This window comes from Balaenoptera physalus (assembly GCF_965194825.1).
Source record: "Balaenoptera physalus genome assembly, chromosome: 2".
In the NCBI taxonomy this organism is placed as follows: Eukaryota; Metazoa; Chordata; class Mammalia; order Artiodactyla; family Balaenopteridae; genus Balaenoptera; species Balaenoptera physalus.
Window position 1 is genome coordinate 85444855 of NC_138883.1, and position 25414 is coordinate 85470268.

General features: G+C 59.9%; 3 protein-coding genes across 4 annotated transcripts in view; 2 read left to right on the forward strand and 1 right to left on the reverse strand.

Moving 5' to 3' along the window:
• The first annotated feature begins 228 nt into the window (after positions 1–228).
• JMJD7 (jumonji domain containing 7) lies at positions 229–7413 on the forward strand. 2 transcript variants are annotated; one of them, XM_082449445.1, is made up of 8 exons: positions 229–321; positions 3984–4053; positions 4873–5126; positions 5466–5522; positions 6027–6122; positions 6350–6426; positions 6650–6809; positions 6900–7413. In XM_082449445.1, exons 1-8 carry the CDS (start codon positions 258–260, stop codon positions 6986–6988), a joined length of 867 nt encoding a protein of 288 aa, XP_082305571.1. In that variant the 5' UTR covers positions 229–257; the 3' UTR covers positions 6989–7413. The 2 variants fall into 2 exon arrangements, with proteins under 2 accessions (XP_082305571.1, XP_082305570.1); XM_082449444.1 differs by lacking the exon at positions 3984–4053 and adding an exon at positions 4644–4797.
• Positions 7022–18101, forward strand: PLA2G4B (phospholipase A2 group IVB; the record flags this gene model as incomplete). The annotated part of the gene is made up of 21 exons (XM_082449442.1): positions 7022–7187; positions 8512–8558; positions 9769–9841; positions 10138–10274; positions 10364–10495; positions 10833–10873; positions 11056–11098; positions 11368–11422; positions 11743–11873; positions 12136–12219; positions 12522–12559; positions 13373–13508; positions 14088–14224; positions 14479–14701; positions 14866–14983; positions 15301–15438; positions 15619–15723; positions 15867–16046; positions 16395–16561; positions 17146–17332; positions 17440–18101. 21 exons carry the CDS (start codon positions 7022–7024, stop codon positions 17649–17651), a joined length of 2550 nt encoding a protein of 849 aa, XP_082305568.1. The 3' UTR covers positions 17652–18101.
• Positions 18074–25414, reverse strand: part of SPTBN5 (spectrin beta, non-erythrocytic 5) — a 45030-nt gene continuing 37689 nt past the window's right edge. Inside the window, 18 exon segments of the mRNA XM_082449115.1 lie at positions 18074–18549; positions 18597–18740; positions 19514–19850; positions 19852–20109; positions 20280–20334; positions 20337–20496; positions 20687–20787; positions 20790–20841; positions 21752–21946; positions 22175–22379; positions 22497–22699; positions 23178–23210; positions 23214–23390; positions 23608–23794; positions 23958–24181; positions 24261–24398; positions 25021–25229; positions 25294–25394. Coding sequence (XP_082305241.1) covers positions 18723–18740; positions 19514–19850; positions 19852–20109; positions 20280–20334; positions 20337–20496; positions 20687–20787; positions 20790–20841; positions 21752–21946; positions 22175–22379; positions 22497–22699; positions 23178–23210; positions 23214–23390; positions 23608–23794; positions 23958–24181; positions 24261–24398; positions 25021–25229; positions 25294–25394 — 2653 coding nt within the window. The 3' untranslated portion in view covers positions 18074–18549; positions 18597–18722.

A 25414-nucleotide genomic window follows, 5' to 3' on the forward strand; every position in this document is an offset into this window, starting at 1 on the left:
GTTGCCAGCGAGTGGGGCAGGCGAGAGGAGGCGCGGCTTTTCGCTTGCCGCGTGGATACAAAATCTGTGGTCGCCTGGGGGGTATGGGGGTGGGCAGTTGGAAGCTGCTGACTTCAGCGGCAGTGTGTGGGAGGACGAGGCGTGGAGGGGGCTGGGAGCCCGGGCTTGAGGCCGCACGGAAGGGCGGGGCCTCGGGCCCGAGGCGGGGTCTTAAGGAGGGAGGGAGGGGCGGCGGCGGCGGCGGCGGCGTCATCGTCATGGCGGACGCGGCTTTGGACGCCGTGCGAAGAGAGTTACGGGAGTTCCCGGCTGCGGCAAGGGGTGAGTGGGGTGGCTCCCCGACCGCAGAGCAATCACAAGATGCGGGAGGGGCCTTGGGCTTGCCGAGAACCGGGTCCCGGATCCGGGTGCGCCCTGGTTCATCCTGGGCCACTGGCACCAGGGTGCACCCTGTTTCTTTTCCTCAAGGGGCGCGGAACCTCGTGCACGTGACTGGTGGCCGGCCCCTCTGTGCTTGCGCGTGTGTCGCAGCCCCGTTCCCCAGCCCCCTGGGTGGGCCCTCAGCTCCCCTCCTTCCGTGTTCCCGCACTTTCGTGGCTTCTTGGGGGGACTCTTCACATTATTCCCAAGACCCGGCCCAGTCTTTACTCTGGTGGCGTTCTGTGTTTCCCACCGTCAGCTGGCACCGAATACTCGGGGCATTCTGTTATTAACCCTCCCACCCTTCCCTGTTGTGAAATCTTTGAGGTTTCTCCCTCTCTGAACCCCTGCTGGATCGCTTTCTTCAGGAAAAGACTCCTCCAAGCTGCGAGCATTGCAGAGCTTTGGGAGAACTGGAGGCAGCTGTACTGGAGATCCCTGGCTCTTCCCCTGCTTGGTTTTTTACTTTTCTCTCTCATTCTCTTCCTTTTCTCTTTCTATTTTTAAGCAATATCTTATCACTGAATAGTGACATGGGCACATGGTTTTAAAAACAGCAGACTTACAGTGTAAAGTAAGCTTCCCTCCCATTCCAGGCTCCAGTATGCATCCTTCCAGAAATACTCTGTTAATATCTACACACAAACCTATGGCTGTATATCTCCCTTTTTATACAAATGGTAGCTTGTTAGGCACACTCTTCTGTACTCTGTATCTTTTTTTTTTTTTAATTATGTCTTTGTCTTTTGACAATTTTTAAAAATTATTTATTTATTTATTCATTTATTTATTTTTGGCTGTGTTTCTGTGCGAGGGCTTTCTCTAGTTGTGGCGAGCGGGGGCCACTCTTCATTGCGGTGCGCGGGCCTCTCACTATCGCGGCCTCTCTTGTTGCGGAGCACAGGCTCCAGACGCGCAGGCTCAGTAGTTGTGGCTCACGGGCCTAGTTGCTCCGCGGCATGTGGGATCTTCCCAGACCAGGGCTCAAGCCCGTGTCCCGTGCATTGGCAGGCGGATTCTCAACCACTGCGCCACCAGGGAAGCCCTGTACTGTGTATCTTGAAAATCGTTCCATATCACTCTACTTCAGTCTTTTTCAGTCTTTTCTATCCCTCCTGTGTACTAATGCTGTAATTTACTTAATCAGCCCACTATTGGTAGGCATTTAGGCCATTTCCAATCTATTGTTTTCAGTACTGCAACCAATACTTTGAGTGTTCGTTTAACCAATACTTAGTAAGCTCTTCAGTGTGCCAGGCTCCATTCAGTATGTTTAGGATACATCAGCGAACAAAACAAATCTCTACCCTCGTAGAGCTTACATTCTAAGTGAGGAGACAACCATAGGCACACTAAATGAGTAAATTATATAGTAGGAAAAAATGGGTTAGAAGATAAGTGCTTTGGGGTAAAAAAGTAAAGGAGAATGAGGAGGCTTGGGATGTGGGGTGGAGGACAGGTTACAAGTTGAAATGAGAAGGTCAGGGTAGGCCTCTTTGATAAGGCGACATTTGAGCACTGGCTTGAAGAAGGAGGGGAGCACGGGAGCCGGGCAGACCTCTGAGAGACAAGAGCATTCCAGGAGAGGGCACGCGGGTCAGATGCCCTATGGTGGGAGTGTGCCAGGTGTGTTCAGGGATCAGTGAGGAGGCTGGTGTGCCTGGAGCAGAGTCTTTGTGCACATGTGTGTTTTTGTTGGTTAAATTCCTAGCAGAAGAATTGTTGGACCAGAGGAATTGTTTGGATCCTTTTTGAAATTCTCACTTGGAAGCCCCAGGAGGGAATAGTGGCCATTCTCTAAAGGAAATCTATTAAAATGGTGAAAAAGTAAAACTGAAAGAAAGGAAATCTCTTAAACGGTGAAAAAGTAAAACTGAAATAATTACAGAAAGTACAAAGGGTTAAAAAAAAAAAAAAAGCAGTGGCCACTTATTTTAAGACTCCTAGTAAGAATAACAGGGAGATTTATTGAGCCCCACCAGCTGACTGCTTAGATGGGCTGGCATGACTGGGAAGGCCCTTTGCCAGATTCCTCGCCCTTGCTCCCTTATCTATCTGGCACGTTCCATCTTGCCTCTCGAGCCAGTGAAGGAAGCATACTTCCTTTTCAGTTTTCCGGTGTCCACCAGGGTCTTCCTGCTCAGTTTCAATTTTTGATCTAAAGACATTTCACTTTCTAGCTGATTGCAAGGCCCAGATGACCGGTGTGGAGACGCGGTCATGAGAGAGAGCGTGACCTCGGAGGTGAAAATGAGTGCAGTGGCTGTTGGGATAGGATGTAGTAACCACCCACTGGGGACCAAGACATTCAGGCTAGACCGCAAGGATGAAAATAACACAGCAAAGCCTATGCCCTGTATAAAAGCCAGGAGGAAGGCATTCCAGTGTGAGTGAGCAGCAGGAACAACGTTTGGCATCACCTGAGTAGAGTGTGTGCTGATGGGCAGGCACCAGACAGGAGGAAACCAGACTGGAAAAGTAGGTTGGGCCTCATCACGGAGTGTCTTGAATGTGTGTGCCAAGGCTGACTGTATTTTGTAAGGAGCAGTGGTAAGCCGTCAAAGGACTTTTTACTAGAGGTGTGACAAGATGAGATTGTATTTTAGGAAGATGACTGGGGCCAGGGTGGGGGATGCTTTGAGAAGGAGGGGAATTAAGCCAAGGAAACCAGTTAGTTCACTGCAGCAATCATCCAGCCAGGAGATTTTGGAGACTTATATTCAACCATTAAGCAAATATTTACTGAGCACCTACTGTGTGCTAGGTCCTGGGGGGTACATCAGTGAATAAGACAAGCATCCCTGCCCTCATGGAGCATACATTCTAGCAAGAGGGATCGATAAACAAGTGGAAGAAGTAAAACATATAGTGTGTTAGTGAGAAATGATAGAATAAGAAGGGAAGGGGTATAAAGATTGTTGGGGGCAGGTTACAATTTTAAAAAGGGTGGCCAGAGAGGGAGGCCTCATCAAAGTGACATTTGAGGACCCAAATGAGCTAACTTTGAATGTGGTTACCAGCAGAGGAAAGGGATATGTGTGGCTTGAGAGACATAGGCGGTAGAATCAACAGGACTTAGAGGTAATCAGTAGGATACCAGGAATGAGGGAGAAGAAAGAGTCAAAAAGAAGAGATTTTGGGGGCTTCCCTGGTGGCGCAGTGGTTAAGAATCCGCCTGCCAATGCAGGGGACACGGGTTCGAGCCCTGGTCCGGGAAGATCCCACATGCCTCAGAGCAGCTAAGCCCATGCGCCACAGCTACTGAGCCTGTGCTCTAGAGCCCGCAAGCCACAACTACTGAGCCCGCAAGCCACAACTACTGAGCCCCTGTGCCACAACTACTGAAGCCCGCGCACCTAGAGCCCGTGTCCTGCAACAAGAGAAGCCACCGCAATGAGAAGCCTGCGCACCACAGCAAAGAGTAGCTCCCACTCGCTGCAACTAGAGAAAGCCTGTGCGCAGCAACAAAGACCGAACGCAGCCAAAAAATAAATGAATAAATAAATAAAAAAGAAGAGATTTTTGTTAAGGGTGACACAGGGCCACTATTGACCTCTGCACAGGTGGAGCACCACACAATCTGCCCAAATGCACATGGCAGCCCTGGGTGTCTGAGGATGGTGATGCTGTTCGGTGAGACCAAAAGACAGTTCAGCCCTTACTTTTCTCCTGATGGTTTTGTGTGGCAGCCTGTCTCTCCAGTTAGGTTGTAAGCTTCTTGAGATGATGCTCGGATCATCCCTTAATACCTCCACGATGGCCCAGCCAAGTCCTCAGCACATTTTAGGTGCTCTCCAGAACCTTGGCCACCCATACAAGCATTGGCCTTGGGGCCTCAGCTCTACTCGTTCTGGAGCTCCCGACATTGCCTCCATGGCTGCCTTTCCTAATGGATGCCAGGAGGTTGGCCACTCCAGAGTAGGAAAGCCAGGGGTTCACTGTGCAGGGCTGGACGTGGCCCCCTGGAGGGTTTGTATTGTGTGCTGAGCAGCAGCCCGTGGCCCTGTGGACTTTAGGGCCCATCCTGGTGTGTTCATGGGTGTTTCACACTTTCTCCTTTAAATTTCCCTCCTCATTCTTCTGTTCCTGGTTGTCCAGGGTCCCTTGGTCACCTATAGGCATTGCCTGGTGACACAGTGAACTGCCCAGAGAGGGCATCTCTTATGCAGGCAGCAACTGGGTACTGTTGGCCTCAACCCCCTTCCCCTGCCTCTTTCTCTCAGAGCTCAGCGTGCCTCTTGCTGTGCCCTACCTGGACAAGCCCCCCGGTCCACTCCACTTCTACCGCGACTGGGTCTGCCCCAACAGGCCCTGCATCATCCGAAATGCCCTGCAGCACTGGCCGGCCCTCCAGAAGTGGTCCCTCCCCTACCTCAGGTGGGGGCTGCCCTGGGCGGAGTGTGGGCGGTGCTTTGGGGCATCTGGGCTTGGACTGAACGTCCATTCCTCTAGAGCCACAGCGGGCTCCGCGGAGGTGAGTGTGGCGGTGACCCCAGATGGTTACGCGGATGCCGTGCGAGGGGACCGCTTTGTGATGCCTGCCGAGCGCCGCCTGCCCCTGAGCTGTGTGCTGGACGTGCTGGAGGGCCGAGCCCAACACCCCGGGGTCCTCTACGTGCAGAAGCAGTGCTCCAACCTGCTCACCGAGCTGCCCCAGCTGTTGCCTGATCTGGAGCCCCACGTGCCCTGGGCCTCTGAGGCGCTGGGTGAGTGGAGGTGGGGCCCCGGCAGGGAAGAAGTGGGAAGGTGGGAGCCAGCCCCGCTTGCCGCTTCTCTCCCCTTGCTGGTGACGGCCCACACTCTTGGCTCCACGGGGTCAGCTCCCTCGGCCTTGACTTCATTTCGACGAACTACTGAAGATGGCTGCCCTTCCTTCTGCTCCAGGGGACAGAGGCCCCTCGCCATGCTCACCCACCTCTGCCCCTTCTCCCTGCCGTTTCCCTGGGGCCCCTCTGCTCCCCGCCCAGGTTCTGGCCCAGCATCACTGTGGTGGTAGTTCCCAGCCTGGCCTCTCCTAACTCGCCCTCTTTTCCTCTGACCCACAGGAAAGATGCCCGATGCTGTGAACTTCTGGCTGGGGGAGGCAGCTGCAGTGACGTCGTGTAGGTGTCGGGAATACAAAGGTGGGGAGGAGGTTGTGGGGAGGGAAGGCGAGGCGGAGAGTAGAAGGCTGGCCTGAAGGGAAGTCGGACTGATTGATCTCTAAGATTTCTCCTGGGATTCTGGGGCTCAGGCATAACAGAGGGCTTTCCCCAACAGCTCAGGTGGGCGAAGGTGCCCGCGGCATTGGACGCGGGGGACGCCGTTTCTTGTAGGTCCCTAGAAAGCAGTGAAGGCCAGCTAAGTCAGGGGGTAGACTCAGAAGGACCCTGTTTGTGCAAATTCCCCTCTTGGCGAGTGTCACGTCCCTGACAGGCAGAGATCTGAGATGCCCAAATGCCTGCCGGACTCCTCTCCTTGGCATCCCCCTGAGCCTCCTCTGACTTTGCGTGCTCTTCTGTCACACCGTAAGCTGTCTTGGGGTGCAGGGCCCCAAGTGCGAGTGTCTGCCCCCTCCTGTGCCCTGCCCCTCCTAACCCTGCCCACTGGGCCCTCTGTGTCGGCAGTGCATAAGGACCACTATGAGAACCTCTACTGTGTGGTCTCGGGAGAGAAACACTTCCTGCTGCATCCACCCAGCGACCGGCCCTTCATCCCCTATGGTAGGGGGATGCAGCCTGGAGGGGCCGGGGAGCAGGTGGCCCAAAGTAGAGGGAGGGCAGTGGGTAGCCCTGGGCGGGCTGGGCCCCAGGCCTGAAGTGTGGACACAGCATCTCCACTGCACTAGGACTCCTGGCCCTCTTGCCCCCGCACCCAGGGAACAAGTGGGAGTGGTGGGCAAGCTCCAGGCCCTTTGAGGGTGCCCACAACTTTCTCCCTTTGGCTTCAGAGCTGTACACACCGGCAACCTACCAGCTAACCGAAGAGGGCTCATTCAAGATGGTGGATGAAGAGGCCATGGAGAAGGTGTCTGCCTTGTTCCTGGGCCCCGGGAGGGGGGAGGCAAGGAACCTGGGCTCTGAGGAACAGGCACAAAAGAGATGGGGAGGTGGTGCTTTGCTCTGAAGAATCCCTACGTCTGGGCCTCCCAGTGCCGAGCAGGGCAGGGCCCATGGTGTTTACCTCCAGGGACAGAGCTGGAGGGCCTGAGGGCTTTGGGCCTACTCCCTGGAATCTGTTGTGTTCCCAGGTGCCTTGGATCCCACTGGACCCCTTAGCTCCAGATCTGGCCCAGTACCCCAGTTACAGTCAGGCCCAGGCCCTTCACTGCACAGTGCAGACTGGCGAGATGCTCTACCTGCCTGCCCTGTGGTTCCACCACGTCCAGCAGTCCCACGGCTGCATGGCCGGTGAGGGGCTGCCCAGCTCACCGGGGGGTGGGTGGGGAAGCTTAGGTTAGAAGGGGGACCCTCGTGCTCCGGTCTCCATTCTCTCCACAGTGAATTTCTGGTACGACATGGAATATGACCTCAAGTACAGTTACTTCCAGCTGCTCGACTCCCTCACTAAGGCCTCAGGCCTCAACTGACCGAGCCCTGGTGAACATCACCAAGGACAACTCATGGAAAAGGCCGTGCCCCTCCTGAGCCAGTCACCTCGAGAGGCAACCTGGAGTCAGAGGTGCTGGCTGCTGGCCCAGCTGGGCTTAGGGTCAGCTTCAGAGGATCGGGAGGACCAGGAGGTGCCAGGCAGGTCTGGGTGTGGGCTCCCAGGAAGCTGGCGCACAGGTGAGGCAGCAGCCTGTTCTGGAAGAGGAGTGGGGTTCAGGTGCGGCACCGCCTCTCACCGGCGCCGTGACCTTGGGCGAGTTACTGCCTCACAGCATCAGTGTGCTGTCTGTAAAACAGATAACGATGGTTCCTACCTCATGGCGTGTTGGGGACAGTATCTGTAAGGATGGCACTGGCCTGGCACGGAGGAAGCGTTCAATTAAAGGCGGCTATGATTCACGTGTGCTAAGGCTCCCTTGCGGTTGCCTTCCGTGGTCTGGTGAGGGCTGGAAGGTTCAGGTGAACATTTCAGGGTGACCCTGATTGGGGGTGAGGGCTGGGTCCAGGCTGGGGCCTGAGGAGCTCTCTGCGGCCGAGACCTCTCTGTCCCCGGCCGCCGTCACAGCCTCTCTGGGGCAAGCAGGCCGACCTCAGCCTTGCTGTCACTCTGTGGCACAGAACTCGTTGACTCAGGGCCTGTAAAGCTCTCGTTAGCTTCGCTCTGGCCTTGTTTGCTCTCCTCCTCCAGCTCCATGGCAGCTGGTGGGGTCTTGTTCCCTAAAGGTCACCCTTGTTTCCCTCACAGCAGGCACAGATAGGAGGGGACAGAAACCCCTGTCCCTCCTGAGGCTGTCGCCCTGAGGAAGGAGCGGGTCTCTACACTCGCTGTCCCCATCCCGCCCCCTTGCCCCAACCTGGCCCTGGGGACGGAAGAGCCCCCTTCCCCGGCCGCCACCCAGCACCCAGCTCCAAGGTGGAGGCAGCCCGGCACGCGGCTTTGAAGGGCTGTTTCACAGAACAAGCCACAGCCCTGCCGGCTCACGCTGGGGCCCAGGGCTCTCCCCTCAGGTTGGCCAAGCGCTTCATGAAGATGGGGCGGTTCTGTCACGTTGGCACCAGGAGGCTGTGGAAGGCCCTGGGGTGGGGGGATGCGGCTCGTGGGTTTGCTGCCGCTCTGGGGCCTGCTCCCTGCCTTCCAGACCTCAGCAGCCCCTTCAGCCGTGCCCCCAGCCAGACCCCTGCGGCCTCTTGCTCAGCCGCTGACGGCGAGCTCTCCTGGGGGTCCCTCCTTGAGGTCCAGGCAGGGAGAGCAGGGCTGTGGGGCCCAGAGGGCGGTGGCTGGAGAGGATGGGTCTCTGGGGGTGCTGAGCCCCCATCGCGAGGGTGTCAGTGGCTCTGTGTGGGCTTAAGGTGTCTCATCTCCTGGACGGGCGGCTGGCCCAGGAGTGGGCGTGGGGCTTGGGTGGAGCGGAAGCAGTGGGCAGGAACCAGGGAGGAGCTCGGGGCCTGCTGGGACATCCCTGGCGCTGGGTGAGAAAGCTGACAGTCCTTAGTCCTGCAGGTGCTGCCGTCATTCCTTCCTCCCGAGGACACTGCCTCATGGCTCTGGTAAGACCTGCTAGGGCACTGGTCCCTGCGCGGCCTGGTTAATGCTGTTTCTCGAGGGGGCTATGGGCTTCTCCAGGTGTTTGCCGGCCTTGGACAGGGCCAGGGAGCAGAGGCCAGGGAAGAGGCAGGGTCTTGGGAAGGAGGATCATTCTGTGTTTTTCCTGCCCTAGAGATGGGCTCCAGGCGGAGCTCCCTGGCACCGTGGATTTGGGCCCTGAGAACTCAGGCTCCCAGCTGCCACCCTGGGGCCCCAGAGGAAATGGCCGCTCTGGGGTTCTTTCTGACTCAGTTGCTTGGGTCATGGGGGCCCCCGGGCTGACGGTGCTGGATGAGCTTTTCCAGCTCTGCCCCTGGACTCCGTTCCATCAGGGCCCTTTTGAAGCAGGGCTGATGGCCAAAAGGAAGACTCAATTAGCACAGGGTCTACATCCCCATACCCAGGGTCGTGGGTTTGGATGGGGCCACCTGGGGACCATCTTTAGCCTGACCTTGTAGGACCTGGAAGACTGGACAACCTATGGGTGGTCTGAGCTGATAATTGCTGTCCCTAGCCTAGTGGAGAGCCCATTTCCAGAATTGTCTTTTGGCCAGGGATGCAGAGTATGGGAAGCAGCTCAACCAGGGGGACCAAGGACAACCGGGGCCCTGACATACCTCTTCCCTTCCCTCTGTAGCCTTATATCCACACACCGCTTTGCTGCCCTGGGGGCCCCCCGCCACCCAAGACCAGCCTCAAGGCTGCTTAGTAAAGGGGAGCCAGGGTTGTGGGGTGGAAAGAGTAAGGATACTGTACCAGGAACTGGAAGCAGGTAAGTGTGGGAGTTGAGAGCAGAAGTTGAGCTAGCCTGCTCCAGTCCTGGCCCTGGGTCTCGGGCAAGCAACTACTTAGCCTTTCTGTGCCTCTGTTTCCTGTGGGGTTGGTCATAATAAGTAATCCTCGTGCATAGGGTGGTTGTATGATTAAATCGAGTTAATCTACATGAAGCCCTTGGACCAGAGCTGGTGCAAAGTGTTGTGTAAGTGTAGGCAGGCCTCATCAGGAGATACCGTAGCCGCCTGTTGGCTCAGGACTCTGGTGGGTGGAGGACAGGCCTGTGGCTGGGCAGGGCTGGTCCTTCTGGTTCAGGATTAGGCCTCAAGGTGTCACCCCAGCCTCCCCTTTGGGCCCATCAGCCTGTAGTAAGCCTGTTTCTCTCTCTCTCCTCTGCAGGCAAAGGTGCCTGGGACCTGCTTGCTCACCATTCATGTCCTGCAGGCCCATGGCCTGCCCTCCAAGGACCTAGGTGAGTGCTGGGCCCAGAGAGGGCAGTGGTTCTGCAGCTGGCTTCAGAGTGGGGCAGGACAATGGGAAGAGACGCGAGTAGGGCTGGGCGTGCAGCGGGTCCCAGAGAGGGTGCTGAGAGGAGGTAGTGGATGGAACGTCGAGGTCAGGCCTGCACCTCCTGCCTCCCGACCCAGCCCCATTTCCTGGGTCTCTAGGCCTCCTGGGGCTGCCTGTGATGGAAGGACGTGGGCTCTGGGCGGCTGGGCTGGGAAGGGCTCTTGGCCAGCACCGGGCACTCCTTCTTTCTTCCCACAGTGACTCCCTCTGACTGCTACGTGACTCTGTGGCTGCCCTCGGCCTCCAGCCAGCAGCTCCAGACGCGCATGGTCAAGAACAGCAGAAACCCCATCTGGAATCAGAGCTTTCACTTCCGAATCCACAGCCAGCTCAAGGTGGGCAGGCATCAGCCTGGCCCTGCTCCCTGACCCACCCCTGTCCCACCCCTTCTTCCTGCAGCCCCCTCACTCTGTTCCCCTTTCAGAACATCGTGCAACTCAAAGTCTTTGACCAGGACCTTCTGACCAAGGATGACCCTCTGTTGTCAGTGCTGTTTGACGTGGGGACTTTGCGGGCTGGGGAGTCCCGGCGTGAGAGCTTCTCGCTGAACCCTCAGGCAAGGCTGTGTGCAGGCAGCGGAGGGCTTCAGCCCTGGGGAGGGGATGCTTTGGAGGGTAGCCAGGTACATGGCTTTCTTCTCCAGTGAGTGGTCCAGGCTTCCCTGGCATCCCAGAGGCCTCTGTCAGCGAGGAGCTCCTGTCCACCAAAGAGCAGTCCTGTCCCCGACCCTCTGTCTTGTCCCCTAGGCCAAGGGCAGCTTTCTTGGAGCAGTCCAGGGAAGGTGGCCAGTGGCTCTCCTCACCACTGGGACCACAGCAGCCCAGGTGTCTGGGTTGGGACCTACACACACACGTACTCCTCACCGTTTCTAACTTGCTTCTTTCTCTCTCCAGGGCAAGGAGCAGCTGGAAGTTGAATTTCGGCTGCAGAATCTGTAAGTCGGGCCATGGGGCAGTTCCCGGGTGGGAGTGATTCCTTCTGGGAAGGACAGAGCCCAGCGCACCCAGAGCTGACACCCTTCCCTGGGAGGCATCGGGGGTGGAGGAGGAAAGCCCAGACCTCCTTGGGGGATGGGAACCTGGGTTCTCGCTAAGGGTCACTGGGGGCTCTTTCCAGGACCGACTGTGCTGAGCACCTCGTCAGTAATGGCATCCTGGTGGTGAGTCTAGAGCCCCTCCCTCGTGCCCTCTGTGCACCCTTCTCCCCGGGCCTGAAGCTTGAGCCCACCACGGGGGTCGGGTACCGTTGTTGCTGGGGGGTGGCGGGGCCGGCTGGGATTTTAGTTCCAGAGGCTACAACCCCAAGCAAATGTTTGGTGACTCAGGGCCAAGGTAAAAAGGTGCTGAGGAGCAGGAACCAGGGTGTTGGGAGGGTGGCGTCTCCAGCAGGGGAGGGGCTCGAGTCTGAGGGGCTCTCTTAATGACCCAGGCCCGGGAGCTCTCCTGCTTGCATGTTCGACTGGAGAAGGCCGGGGGCCAGCAGGGTGAGTCCCCAAACCACTGGGAGAGCTGCCGTCTCTCAGCCCTTGTCTTCCCCTTTCTAAGGGGACCCTGGAGGGAACCTTGCACTAGCTGCCCCCAGCTCTCAGCCAGGAGCAGGGGTGAGGGGACGAATCCGTGCTGGGGCTTTTCCCTTTAGTCCTCAGAGGGGCTGTGGTGCGACCCCATCTCCCAGCCCAGGTCTGAGCCAGACCTCCATCTCAGTGGGGGGGAGTGCCCCGCCCCCAGGCCCCTTAGGCGAGACAGGGGCCTCTGTGGGCTGAGATCCCATTCCCAGCCTCTCTGCTCTGGTTCCTGTTTCCAGGGTCAGAGGGCAGAGTTCAGCTTGTGGTTCCCGGGTCCTGTGAGGGTCCGCAGGAGGCCTCCGTGGGCGCCGGCTCCTTCCGCTTCCATTGGCCGGCCTGCTGGGAGCAGGAGCTGAGTATTCACCTGCAGGTAGTGGGACGTCCCGGGCGCTGAGGCCTGCAGAGCCCTCCCCCCTCCTTCCCTCGGCACCTTCTGCCAGCCTGTTCCTCTGCTCACCCCGAGCCCCCTCCCCATCAGTCCCTGGCAGCGTCAGGCATCCTGGGAAGTGTGGGGTTGATCTCAGCCTCCTGTCCCCCTTCCGGCTACTTCTCTGTCACTCCCGGGGCAATTGATGAGGCTTTGCTGGAATGGAAGGGTGGAGATTCTTAGGTCCTCTTCATCCTTCCTGCAGGATGCGCCCCAAGAGCAGCTGAAGGTGCCTCTGAGGGCACTGCCCTCTGACCAAGTGGTGAGACTTGTCTTCCCTACATCCCAGGTACTGGTCACCCAGAGGAAGAAAGCCAGATGCACGGGCGGGGCTGGGCCCAGGCCCCAGGCCTTGAAGGGCGGGCCTGCTTCTGTAGCGGCTTCTGTCCTTGGGCCAGGCCCTGGACAAATGCCAGGCCAGGCTCTGGGAGAGGAGTTCTCTGAGCATACCTGTCTTCAGGCCTCCGGCCTGGCCCCTGTGGAGATGGCTGGGGCCCAAGGGAGCATGGGGCTGTCATGGGACGTGGCTTGGGCTGGGTTGAAGGCAACGGGGTGTCCCATCTTTGTGACTGGAGGCTTCATGGTTTTCAGGAGCCCCTGATGAAGGTGGAGCTGAAAAAAGAAGAAGGGTGAGAGGCCGGCTGGGCACTGGGAAAGGTCACGGGGGACAGCAGCGGGCACTCAGCCTGGAGGAACGAGCAGGCACGGGGCGGCCCCTAGCAGGCCCGACCACCGTGAATCCTCTCTGAGATGCTCAGGGGTTTGCTCCCACGGTGGGGCCTGAGGTGCGGGGGCCTTGGCAGGTGAAGGCTCTTCCTGTTAACGTTTTACATGCATTCCTGGTTCGGTCAGAGGGGTGTGTGTCTAGCCCAGTGCCTGGCACTTGGGAGGCACTTGATAAATGTTTGGCTGGAAAAGCAGATGGCAGGTGGGACAGGGGTTAGAGGCACAGAGGGGGCAAGGAAACCAAGAGGAGTGCAGTCGCGCCCCTTTGGGGCCTCAGTTAACCCTTAGGAGATGGGAGGAGCCGCCTACACTGGCCCTGCACATGCCTGGGGGGGCGCTAGCTCCCCACCACGAAGAGGTGGGAGCACCATTCCTGTCCCCTTTAGAGTCATTTTTGGGTGGGTGAGGGAGAGAGGCTGAGAGGAGGAAGTGGATCGATGGCATTGGGTCCTCCCCGGAGCCTCTTCAGTCACCGCTTTCCTGGTCCTGTGAATCCGCTGTGCTGCTTCCCCAAGGGTGTCCCCGCCAGGGTCTGGGTTCACCTTCTCCCCCTCACATCCACACGACACACGTCAGTGAGGACACAGGAGCAGGGGCGAGGGTTGGAGAGAGGAGAGAAGGGTGGCGGCTGGCTTTCCGGGGCAGGCAGGCCAGCCCAGCTTCTCTTTCTCTGACGAGGCCGGGAGCTGCCTCATGGTGCCTTCCTTCCCACCCAGACTGAGGGAGCTGGCGGTGCGGCTGGACTGCGGGCCCTGTGCTGAGGAGCGGGCCTTCCTGAGCAGGAGGAAGCAGGTGGTGGCCAAGGCCCTGAAGCAGGCCCTGCAGCTGGATGGAGACCTGCAGGAGGATGAGGTCTGGGGACTGGGCTGGATTAGGTGGGCGTCCTCGGGTTCAGTGCTGGATGCTGGGACTGGTTGTGCCCTAACCAGACCAGAACTGGTGCCGAGCCAGCCTTGGACCCTGCTCTGCTTCCCTCTCCCTTGCTGTTGTCAGGAGCTTGATCACATCAAATGCAGAGCAGTGCATGAGGCCTGGGGCATCAGATCAGCCTGGGGCATCTCCTAGGGATTTGACCTCTCCTAGAAAGAGGGAGAGAGGTAGCCATGTGGGAGACTTTTGAGGTGACCCTGGGGCTTCAAGAAAGCAGTCACCAGACTCCTTAGGGGCTAGAGGTGAGGAGATGAGGCCTGGAACTTGTCCATTTCTCTTGGAGTTCTTAAAACCAGACAAGCCTGACGCTTGCAAGGCTACTTCCGACTAGACCTTCCTCAGCAGACCTGACTAGAACTGGTCCCAAGAGCCCTGATCAGATCTTGACCAGCCTTAGCTGTGGGTGAGCTGAGTGGGCACTTGGCTTGCTACCTCTTCTTCCTGTGGCTTGGCCTTCCCCTTCCCTAAGGCCTCTCCAAGCCTGGCTATTCTCTCTTCCAGATTCCAGTGGTAGCTGTTATGGCCACTGGTGGTGGGATCCGGGCCATGACTTCCCTGTATGGGCAGCTGGCTGGCCTGAAGGAGCTGGGCCTCTTGGATTGCATCTCCTGCATCACAGGGGCCTCGGGCTCCACCTGGTGAGCTTGAGTGTAGGAGCCTGGGGGTGGCTAGTTGGGTTGTGATAGGAGGGTGTGGTGGTAAGGCTCTCTCAGACTCCACCGGCCTCTCTGACCAAACTGGAAGGGGTGGGAGAATGCACGTGCCAGAGAGAAAGGTGCTCAAGGGGACCCTGGAAGGTGTCTTCTGGGCCATTGTCCTAGCATAGAGAATGAGCCCAAGGCGTGTGATGGGGGTCCTTGAGTGACAATCCCCCGGCTTTGGCTTTTCCCAGGGCTTTGGCCAACCTCTACGAGGACCCAGAGTGGTCTCAGAAGGACCTGGCAGGGCCCATCGAGTCACTGAAGACGCAGGTGACCAAGAGCAAGCTGGGCGTGCTGGCCCCCAGCCAGCTGTGGCGGTACCAGCAGGAGCTGGCTGAGCGTGCGCGCCTGGGCCACCCGCCCTGCTTCACCAACCTGTGGGCCCTCATCAACGAGGCGCTGTTGCATGACGAGGTGTGGGGAGGGGCGCGGCCTGGGGGGCGGAGTGGGGCTGTTGCTGGGGGATGGGGGCAGCCAAAGCCAGGGCAAGGTCCAGAGGTGGGGAGCGGCCCTGGGCCGCAGGGGCTGGGAAAGGCCCCAGGAAGCCCTGGCTTTAGGCTCACACTACCTTCCCTCAGCCTCACGACCACAAACTCTCAGACCAGCGGGAGGCCCTGAGCCGTGGCCAGAACCCTCTGCCCATCTACTGTGCTCTCAACACCAAAGAACGGAACCTGACTACCTTTGAATTTGGGGGTGAGTAGCTCCAGAACCGTGCCCTGTGCTCTCACAGTTGTCGGGGTGAGAGGTAGCCAGGCCTGTCTGTGAAGGTGGGTGTTAACTCCCCCCTCTTCTGGGCCAGGTCCCTTGCTTTCCAGAGCCTGTCATCCTATCCGAGTCACTCAGGCTTTGGGATGGGGGCAAGGGCCGTGGGTCCCACGCTCAGGGTGCCAGCAGCAAGGCTGGGCCTCCTGATCACGAGGCTGCCTGACGCGGGGCCCGTGGTGGGTGCCTTGGTGCCCGAGGGGCCTCAGGCTCTGGGCCCCCTGCTGAGGCTGTGTGGCTCTTCACAGAGTGGTGTGAGTTCTCCCCCTATGAGGTCGGCTTTCCCAAGTACGGCGCCTTCATCCCCTCTGAGCTCTTTGGCTCCGAGTTCTTCATGGGGCGCCTGACAAAGCGGCTTCCTGAGTCCCGCATCTGCTTCCTGGAAGGTGAGCGGGTCTGGGAGGCGGGAGAAGCTAGGGTTGTGGGGAGAAGGGGCCTGGGCGAGGTGGCGGGCTCGACTGTCCCAGCTCAGTCACTGGGACGTTTCCTGGTCCCGGACGGGCTGTGGGGAATGGTCTGGGTTTGGTGAGGTGGGGGACTCTCTCCCACTCGGATCTCCTCCTCAGGCATCTGGAGCAACCTGTACGCAGCCAGCCTCCAGGACAGCTTGTATTGGTCCTCCGAGCCCAGCCAGTTCTGGGACCGCTGGGCACAGGCTCAGGCCAGCCTGGGTAGGTGCCCGGGCTCTTCCCCGCAGGATGGGAGAGGCAGCCAGTGGGCCTGTATTTGGGGAGTGTGGGGTGGCTCTCTCCTCCTTTGTGAGTCCACAGAGGCTGGAATAAAGGGTCCCCGTTTCCCCCATTCTTGACTGCAGACAAGGAGCAGGTCCCCCTTCTGAATATAGGAGAGCCTCCCACAGCGGCCAGCAGGATAGCTGAGTTCTTCACTGACCTTCTGACACGGCGTCCACTTGCCCAGGCCACCCACAATTTCCTCCGTGGCCTCTCTTTCCACAAGGACTATTTCCAGCATCCTCACTTCTCTGCCTGGAAAGGTATTGCTTTTCTCCCCTGCTCCCAGCTCCCCAAACTCTTCCCATGGCCACCTGAGCCTTGGGTCCCTGGTCCAGACATCTGCACTGTCCAATCCCTTGGCCCCAGTTCGTTTGAGTTCAGTTCTCTGGGTGGCTTAGAGCGGGAGCCCCTTTTCCTCTCCTTACGTTGGGGTCAGGGCCCATCTGTGGAGCCTCGGGAGTTGAGGTGCTGCTTTGGCGGGAGAGGGCAGGAGCCGGATGGTAGAGCCTCCTAAAGCAGCAAGGAGCTGGCATTAGGCTGGAGGGGCTGGTGCCTTTAGCACCAGTGACAGCTGCTCTCCACCCGATCCCCACCCCCTAACTTTCCAGCCACCAAACTGGATGGCCTCCCCAACCAGCTGACACCTGCAGAGCCCTTCCTTTGCCTGTTGGATGTTGGCTACCTTGTCAACACCAGCTGCCCACCCCTCCTGCGGCCCACACGGGACGTGGACCTCATCCTGTCGCTGGATTACAACCTCCATGGAGCCTTTCAGGTGGGCAGCGGGCAGGCTTGGGAGGTGGGGGCAACGCCAGGCCTGGCCTCAGCTGGCCTGACACCCTGACTCTGGAGAGATCTGCTTTGGAGTCTGGTTTCTGGGACAGCTTCCCTTAGGGGCTGTGACAGCGACGCTGTGAATGAAAGGCTGTGGATTCTATGAACTCTCCCCCAGGGGAACTTACTCTGCTCAGGAAGTTGGCGTGGTGGGAAGCTGGCAGTGTTTTAAAATGTATTTTATTTTGAACGTACCTGCACCCTGTTTGGTCCTGAACCCCTGGGACTCCTTGCTCTGAGTTTCCGTGTTGGTCCCGTGAAGGGTTTTGTCTCCCAGTTGCAGAACCTGGGCGTTGTTGTTATTAGCGGCCCGGCTCCGTTGACACCAAAGGGGCTGCCATAGAAGGGCTGCCAGGTTTAGAACATTTACCCCAGCCTGGCCTGCTGGGTCCACTAGCGTCTGGCTTGGCATCTGGGCACTCAGTCCCACGTCTTAGCAGACCTCCACGTTCAGGCAGCCCAGCGTGGAGGACACTGGGAGCCCATGGACCCATCCCGCTGATGCCTCTTCTGCCCACCCTGCAGCAGCTGCAGCTCCTGGATCAGTTCTGCCAGAAGCAGGGCATCCCGTTCCCATCCATCTCACCCAGCCCCGAGGAGCAGCGCCAGCCCCGAGAGTGCCACCTCTTCTCAGACCCTGCCCGCCCTGACGCCCCTGCCGTGCTGCACTTCCCGCTGGTAAACGCCTCCTTCCGGGAGCACTCAGCCCCAGGTGAGCCGCCCTCCTCCATCCTCTAGGCCTCCACCCAGGTGACCCCAAACCCGCCCTCCATCCCCAGCGAGGTCTCCTCCCATGGCCGGCCTGCACTCTCTCCACAGGGGTCCGGCGGACGGCCGAGGCGCAGGAGGCCGGGGAGGTGAACCTGTCTTCATCCGACTCCCCCTACCACTACTTGAAGGTGACCTACAGCCAGGAGGACATGGACAAGCTGCTCCGCCTGACGCACTACAACATCTGCAACAACCAGGAGCAGCTGCTGGAGGCCCTGCGTGAGGCCGTGCGGCGGCGCAAGCAGCGCCGGGCCGAGTGATGGGCAGGAGGATGCCGTGCCACGCCCCAGCCCCACGGCCCCTGACTCTTTCAGGCTCCCTTCTGGGCCGCCTTGCTGCTCCGGTTGAGTTGGGGTGGAGACCGTCATCACCAAGTTCAGAGCCTCTGGCGGTTTGGACGGCCCAGTTGTGGTCGCCAGCCCTCTGAGGGGCTCACGAAGGCGCCCAGCACCACCCAGACGTGGCACTGAAGCCGCCAGCACCCCTGCCACGGACACCCTGGGGTAGGTTGAGGGTTTTAAACGGGCTGGGACCTCGTCTCCATGATGCAGCTGGAGAAGATTCAGAGGTTCTGTGGCAGCGGGGTAAGTGGGGCAGTCTGGGCCAGATTTGTGTGCGCACACAAAGCCCCGTGACCTGGGTGTCCTTTCCCTTCCTTGCTACCTTGAGTAGCTGTACTGAGTGAAATAAATAGAGCATTTTATGTATTACAGAGGCCCATACAAACGTGAGGCATTATGGAGATTACTGTCATTGCTTCCAAGAAGGGACAGGTCATCCCACCTCTTGGTTACCCATGGCAAGGACTGGTTTAGGAAACAAAACCTCTCCCCAGGCACCTTATAGAGCTGGCAAGTCAGCTTGGGCTTCCCCTGAAGAGCAGGCTGTGAGCTCATGGCAGTGTCTACTCCACTCCGGCCCACTTGCTCCAAGCAGAGAGGTGGCCAGTTTAGCCTGGGGGGCGGGTCTTGCTGCTGCAGCCCTGGCCCTGCCCAGGTGACTCGCAGGCAGTGACAGCCAGCACTCCTGTCTTCCTCACCCAGGGACTCAGGCAAAGGGCTGCTTCCTGTCCCATGATTAATAGGGGTGGGCCAGACCTGGGATCAGATGAGCCAAAGACAGACCAGTGCTAACGGCGTGACTTCAGCAAGCTGTGACCTTGGTGGGGCCTGTCTCCTAACGGCGTGACTTCAGCAAGCTGTGACCTTGGTGGGGCCTGTCTCCTAACCGTCTATTCCAGAAGTTGGTCCCAGGGGCCTGATAGCTGGGTCTCCTGGTCCCCTTGAGGGTGTCCTCGCTTGTAGCCCTGAGGTTTGGTGCCACCTGCAGGTTCACTTCAGGGCCCAGACCTGTTGGGAGAACAGGGAGGTGGAGTGAATTTAGGGCCTAGCTTCCCCAGAGTCTTCTCCAAGCACTGGTGCCCCCGGCCTCTGCACCTCCTCCTAACATTGATGTGGGATGTGGCTACTGGGAGGCAGCTGCAGGAGGGACCGTGATGTGCGGGGGGATGGGAGATGACTGGTTCCCATGATCCAACTCACTACCTCTGTCTGCCCTGGGCATGTGGCTGGAGGCACAGAGCAGAAGAAATGGCTGCTCTGATGACCTTAGAAGCCACCGTGTCCTGGATAAGGCCTGTTGACTCAGCAGCACCTCATCTGAATCATAAATTGGAAGCTGTAGGCCCTGCAGGAGTGGATAATTATACCAGACACCACAACTGGCTGCCACCCCTGCTGTGATGTGAGTGATTCCTCAGGCACAAGGCTGTGTGTGGAGTCTGTGTACTGTGTCATTGTGTGTAGGTCTGTTCTGTGTGTGAACCTGTGTGTGGGTCTTGGGGTCTATGGGTGTGTGTCTGGGTGACATCCTGACTTCCGGCCTCTCCGGGATAGTGAGGCTCCTCCCCTTCCCCCCTGGAGCAGGGACCTGGCTTGCCACTCCACATCTGACACCGAGCGCTGGGGAGAAGCAAGCCAGGGTGCGGCCCAGCCCTCGGGGGAACAGAGAGCCATTCCCTCACCCTCTGCAACCTGGCCCGGGGCGCAGGGGAGCAGCAAGACCTGCCCTTGGCTGTAGCTGCCAGACGGTGCAGCGGCTAAGGGGCAGGGCCTCAGCTTACCCCGCCGTTGGGGTCCAGCAGGAGGTCCTCCCGGCAGGCCGGCCAGGCCTCAGCCTGGTCCAGCCCCTGCTGCAGCTTCTGCAATTGCCAGCTCCCCTCACAGCGCTCCCGGCGCAGGGCCCAGGCCTCCCTGAGTGCCCGCGGCCGACCGTCCAGCTCCTGCAGGCACTCTGTCATCTGGGGGGACGGGGTGCTGTGGGTGAGAGGCTCAGGCAGAGCCATGGGGTAGGGCAGGGCTGGAGTGCCCAGCAGAGGTGTCGAGGGAAGACCGTGAGGCCTGGACCCTCCCCGTCTCTGCCCCCCTCTCTCCGCCCCCTGCCTGCCCTTCTCCTCCCGCTCAGGGTTCCGAGGCCTTGGGTAACTGGGCTGTGTGCCCAGCCCCAGACCCATCTCTGTGCTCGTATCTCTCCAGGGACATGAAGTGGCCATTGTCCACCAGCTGCTGCCCTTCCTGCTGTACATTCTGGGCTTGATGGCAGCGCCCCTTGACTTGTTGCCCCAGCTCCTCAAGCAGCTCCAGGAGCCGCTCGGTCCCAGCCACATCCCCAGCCAGCTTCTCTGAGGACAGCAGCCCCTGCTTCTCCTGAGCCCATGCTCTGCGGGGCAGGGAGGGGAAGCTGCTGTCAGGGCCAGGAGGGCAGACTGGGGTGGGGGGCAGGGCATGAGCTGCATAGGGAGATGGGAACTATAGCCCCCCAAAGAGCTGGGGTGACCCCCGCCCTGCAGGGCAGAGCTGAGCCAACAGCCGGGGCAGGATGCCACCTACAGCAGTTCCCGACAGCGTCCGAGGAAGGCGTGGCCCTGGGCAGCCTCCTCCAGCTGCGACCCCGCTCCTGGACCTTCGCATTCAGGGTGGCCCAGGCCTCCTGCACCTCAGCCAGTTGCTTGGCCAGGCCCTCCTGAGCCACAGGGTGTAGCTGGCCCAGCTGGCAGGCCTCCATCTGCACCTGGGCCACCTCCTTTTCCATCGCTGCCGGTTCCCTCTGCCGCCAGAACACAGGAGCGGGCCTTACCCCCTGGCAGCCCGATGCCTGCTCCTCTGCAGGGAGCACCCACCCTCTGGGGAAGCCCGCCTCCACAGCCTGGGCACGCAGGCCCTCCCTTCCCACCTCTGGGGTCCCCTCAGCCAGGGGAGCAGGGCAGACGGGCAGGCCGCGGGGCGTGGACCCTTGCCTCCAGGCATCTGTGCTGTTGCTGCAGGGTCTGCACCGGCACCGGGCTGCGGCCACAGGCATCTCTTGCCACCAGGGCCGCCGCCTCCTGCATCCAGCCCGGAGCTCGGCTGCCGCCTGCTCAAAGCCGCAGAGCTCACGGGCCGTGGCCAGGTTCTGAGAGAGGAGGGAGGGCCTGCTCCGGCCAGGGTCCTCTCTCCCTGGAGATGTAGCCTCCCGGGCCACTTCCTTTTAAACAAGGAGGTCCATGGGGCTTGGTGACTCGTTCATGACCACCAGGTACAGGAAATGTCCCAGATGTGGCAGCTGCTCTGTGAATGTGTGATGTTACTGATGACGGGGTAGGGCCCTGGGGGATTCTGTGAGGAGAGGGTCTTCAGTGCCCAACTCACGAGAGGGGCAGAGGTGGGGGCTCGGAAGCAGGTGGGAGTGAGTCCACCGGAGGGAGGAGGTTGCTTTGGGGGCATCTGGCCGAGATGAAGGGGGTCGCCTCAGGAGGCTGCCTGGCCAGGACGCTCAGAGGCGGCAGCCCTGGGCTGCAGGCTCTGTCGGGCTCGGGGACCTGGACTGCTTTTCTAGAAACTGCCAGCTGTGGCTGACAGCGAAGGCCGTGGAGAAACACTGAGGATGTCCTCGGCACACAGATCCACTCAGAGCATTTAGATGAGAAGAGTGAGTGGCTGGAGCGATCTTGCCCAGTTAGCGTGTGTGGTGAAGGACAAGAGACCAGCGGGGCCTGTGTCTTAATAAACCTGAAGCCTATGTTTGGAGGGGGCTTTGCGGGGGCGGGGGAGGGGTGGTCAGGAGCTGGCCAGACATGCTTCCTGTTTCTCCCTGGAGGTGTGAGCTGCACCAGGGGGAAACCAAATCGGTGGAGAGACTCGGAGAGGGCTGGAGGTGGAAGACTGCGACGTTTGGTCTGCTTGGCACTGGGAGTTGGAGGCAGCCACCTTGCTCCACACACAGACACATACACACACGGCGGCACTGCCTGTCCCTGGCCCAGGCAGAAGACACAGCTGTCCCAGCCCCTTGGCTGCCCCTGGCTGAGACTGGGGGTACCTACCTGTGTGCGGCCTTTCACTGCCCGGTCCAGTCTCTCCCAAGCGGCCTCGATGTGACTCCGCTGCCCTTGAATCTGGGGAGAGCACCTGGGTGCCGCCCATTCCAAGGAGCCTGCCTGCTTCCGCGGGGCCTGCATCTTGGCCTGTCCCAGGCTCTGGACTTCCTTGCTGAAAGCATCGAACTTCTCTTCCAGCACCTGCAGGGTGTAGGGCCAGGGAGGTCACTCTGCAGGTGGCGTCCAGCAGCTCTCAAAGCTAATGAAGGGCTCGGCAGTACCTGCCATTTCTGACGTCCCTTGGCCCTGCCTCTAGGACCACAGGGATCCTCCCAGAGCCCCCCACTTCCTGTGTGGCCCCCTCCCCCTTCTCTGCCCTTGCGGGCTACTCAATCTACTCTCCTCCAGGTTTGCTCAGGAGTGACTCACCTTGACGGCCTCCAGGTCCTGCCCGTAGTCCTGGGACTCGGCAGTGGCCACCTTGCTCGCCAGCCAGGCGTCCAGGAGCAGGGCCTCCTGCTCCAGTTGGTGGAGCTGCAGCTGCTCCCGAAGGCCTTGCTCCCTGCCCTCTGCTCTTTGCAACAGCCCCGAGTGGGTGTCTCTCACCGCGAGCATCAGGGCGAGCAACTTGGGGCTGCGGCAGGAAGGACAATCCGCCTGGAGCCCTTCCTCTCCAGGCTGGACCGGCCTCGCGCCTCTGTAGGCAGAGCTCCTCCCTGCTCCTCCCTATTTGGGCCTGGCTCCAACTCACGTTTCTGGGTTCTGCCCGCTCTCGAGGAGGGCTGCTGTCTGCTGCAGCCTCTCGATGCGCATGCTGAACCCCTCCAGGTCTCTCCTGGTGGCCTCCAGCCACCGCAGAAAGGCCTGCGTGGCCTCGGCACTCTGGCCCATATCCTCGATGTCCTGTTCTTGAACACAGCCCCGTTCTTCCAGCCAGGATTCTGCCTCTGGGAGCTGGGGTGACATAGAGGACAGGTTTCCCTGGGCAATGCCCTCCAGGGCTCCCAACTTTGAGTTCACGGCCTCGAGATTTAGAGCAGTGAGTGGTTCTCAACTTGGCTGACGGGGATCACCTGAGAGTTTTAACAACTCGCTATGCCTGGCTCTCACCCCTTAAGATTCGGATTTGGTCTGGAATAGAGCTGAGTGTCAGCACTTCTTAAAAGTTCCAGGTGATACTGATGTGAAGCACTGATTGAGAATCATTGGTTTAGAAAAAACAGCAAAACGAAACCAAACCAAACCCAGTGGGCTGTTTCCTGGGAAACATGCTGAAGGAAGATCTTGGGGGCAGGAGACAACTTAGTGGAGGTGACAGAAGATGCACAGAGAGCCCAGAGCCCCACCTGGGGGTTACCTTCCAGCCCTGCCTACCCTCTGGGTGTCCTCATGACCAACCCCTGCCCTTTTGTGCCCCATCACACCCCCTCACCTCCATCAGGGACTGCTGGGCCTCCTGAGCCTGCTACAGCCGCTGTCGCCTCTGCGCAGCCTCTGCCTGCAGGCGGCCCACGGCATCCTCCAGCTGCCGTGCCCGGGCAGCCACGTCGCAGGCAGCAAAGTGCCCAGACTGCACCAGCTCGCGCCCTGTGCCCACCGCCGCCCGGGTCAGAGCCTCGTGGCTGCTCATCTCAGTCTCCAGGTTCTGCAGAGCCGGAGGAAGACAGGGGATGCTCCTGGGTGCTCCTTGGGGGACCCAGAGTCGCGTCTCAAGCCCGGTGGGATCCCACAGCTGCCCCCAGAGAGAACCCTGCCCCTGTGACCAACAAAGAATCCAGGGGCCCCCGGAGCCTCCTGCAGGCAGAAGCTTCCAGCCCCAGAGGCAACTGACGACAGCCCCGCCCCTCCCGCTGGGCCCACACCTGGCACTTCTCCTGCAGGCGCCGCAGGGCGCTAGGGCTCTGGCCGCAGTCCCGAGCGGCCATCAGGGGCAGCTTCTCCCGCACCCAGGCCATCTCCTCGTCGGCGTCCCTGAAGAACTGCAGGAGGAGGCTCCGGGCCTCCAGGGCTGTCCTGCGCTCCCGCAGGGGCGCCCGCTGGCTCTCGAACCTGCAGCAGCGGAGGGCGGGCCCGGGGCAGGGGGCACCCTGGTCGTCAGGATCAGGGCCACACTGTGACCCGCACACCAGCTCGCCCGCTCGGTGCCACTCACCGTGGGCAGGGAGGGCCCCGAGGAGCCGAGCCAGGGGGCAGAGGGAAGGGACGGGTTTACCTCTGAAGCAGCCGCTGGGCCTGCTCTTCCACGTCTTGAGCCAGGCAGTGGCCTTCCCGGACAAAGGCCTGTGCGGGTCCGGCCTGCCTGTCCAGCTCTCCCTGAGCCCCCAGGAGCTCGTCCAGCCCCGGCTGCTCTGGGCCCCCGATGGGGGCTCTCAGTTTGAGCTCCATGGGCTCCAGCCACTTCTCCAGTTCCTCCACGCTCTGCCGGAGATGCAGGGCCTGGGGCAGAATGTGAGGTGGGCACGAGGGGGAGAGTCTAGAGCTGCACCCAGCCCGCTCAAGGGCCACACAGCCTCACCTCACGGGCCTCTTGTAGCTTGGCTGCCTTCCTCTGGCAGTTGGCCTGTAGCTCCTCCCAGAGTTCTCTCAGCTCCTGCAGCCGCTCCTGGATGGTCTCCGAGGATGCGAGGCCATCCTGCAGCAGCCTCTGCCCCTCCTATAGCCACAACATGGCACACACCTCGTGGACTCAGGACTGCTGGTGTCAGGGCTCTCGTGTTGGCTCCAACCACCAGCCCCACAGCTGCAGAGTCTGTGTGCTAGCTGTGTGATCTTGGGCAAGTTCCTTAACCTCTCTGAGCTCATTTTCCTCATCCATGTAACGGAGATAAATAATGGGTATTTTGTTTAAATGAGATCAAACATTTCAAATACTTAGCAGGGTACTTTATATCAGAGAGAGGCAGCCTGGGGTCAGGGCCTGCCCTTTGCAGGTGGAAGAGGGTAAATTTAAAAGGTGCTATACTTTGACTCCTACATGCACAGGACTGCTGGCTACATACCCTGACTCTGTCCTCTGATGTCTTTCCAAGAGAGCTGTTAAAACCATCACGCCGAAACACCATCTTTAAAATTCTTGAAAAGGCACTATTTTTGGAGAGGGTGCCAAGGGAAGCCACTGCGCCTCACCGCCCTTTGGTGCTTAGCGCGACATCTGTATGCAGAAAGCACCTGAAGGTCGGCCATCCACGGCTGTGATTCAGAGCCAGCTGCCAGGGCTCTGTGGGGTCACCCCCTGCTCTGGCCTGTAAGCCCATCCCTGGTCCCCAAGACCTCACCGTCTGCAGCCTTTGCTGGTGGTGTACACTCGTGTCCTGCTTGACCTGGAGATTCTGCTGCCGCCGCGACTGTGCCTGCAGCCCGGCTGGGGCCTGCCAGCCCTCTTCCAGGACCACCAGGTTCTTCTCCCTCAGCCATGCGGCCACCTGGGCACAACGGGAGGAACAGGCTCTGCTGCCTAGGGCTCTCCTTCCCCCTAACCTCTGGGCTGCCCCGAGGAAGAGTGGCTTGTCCCGGGGGCAGCCCCTTCTCTCACCACAACCACTCCCCACACCGGCTAACCTCGTAGGAACCCTGCAGGGAAGCCTGCAGCTGCCCGAGCTCCTCCAGCTGGCGGTGACGGGTCCCGGCTTGCTCCAGGAGTGCCTCTTTCCTGCTGGAAGGAGGATGTCA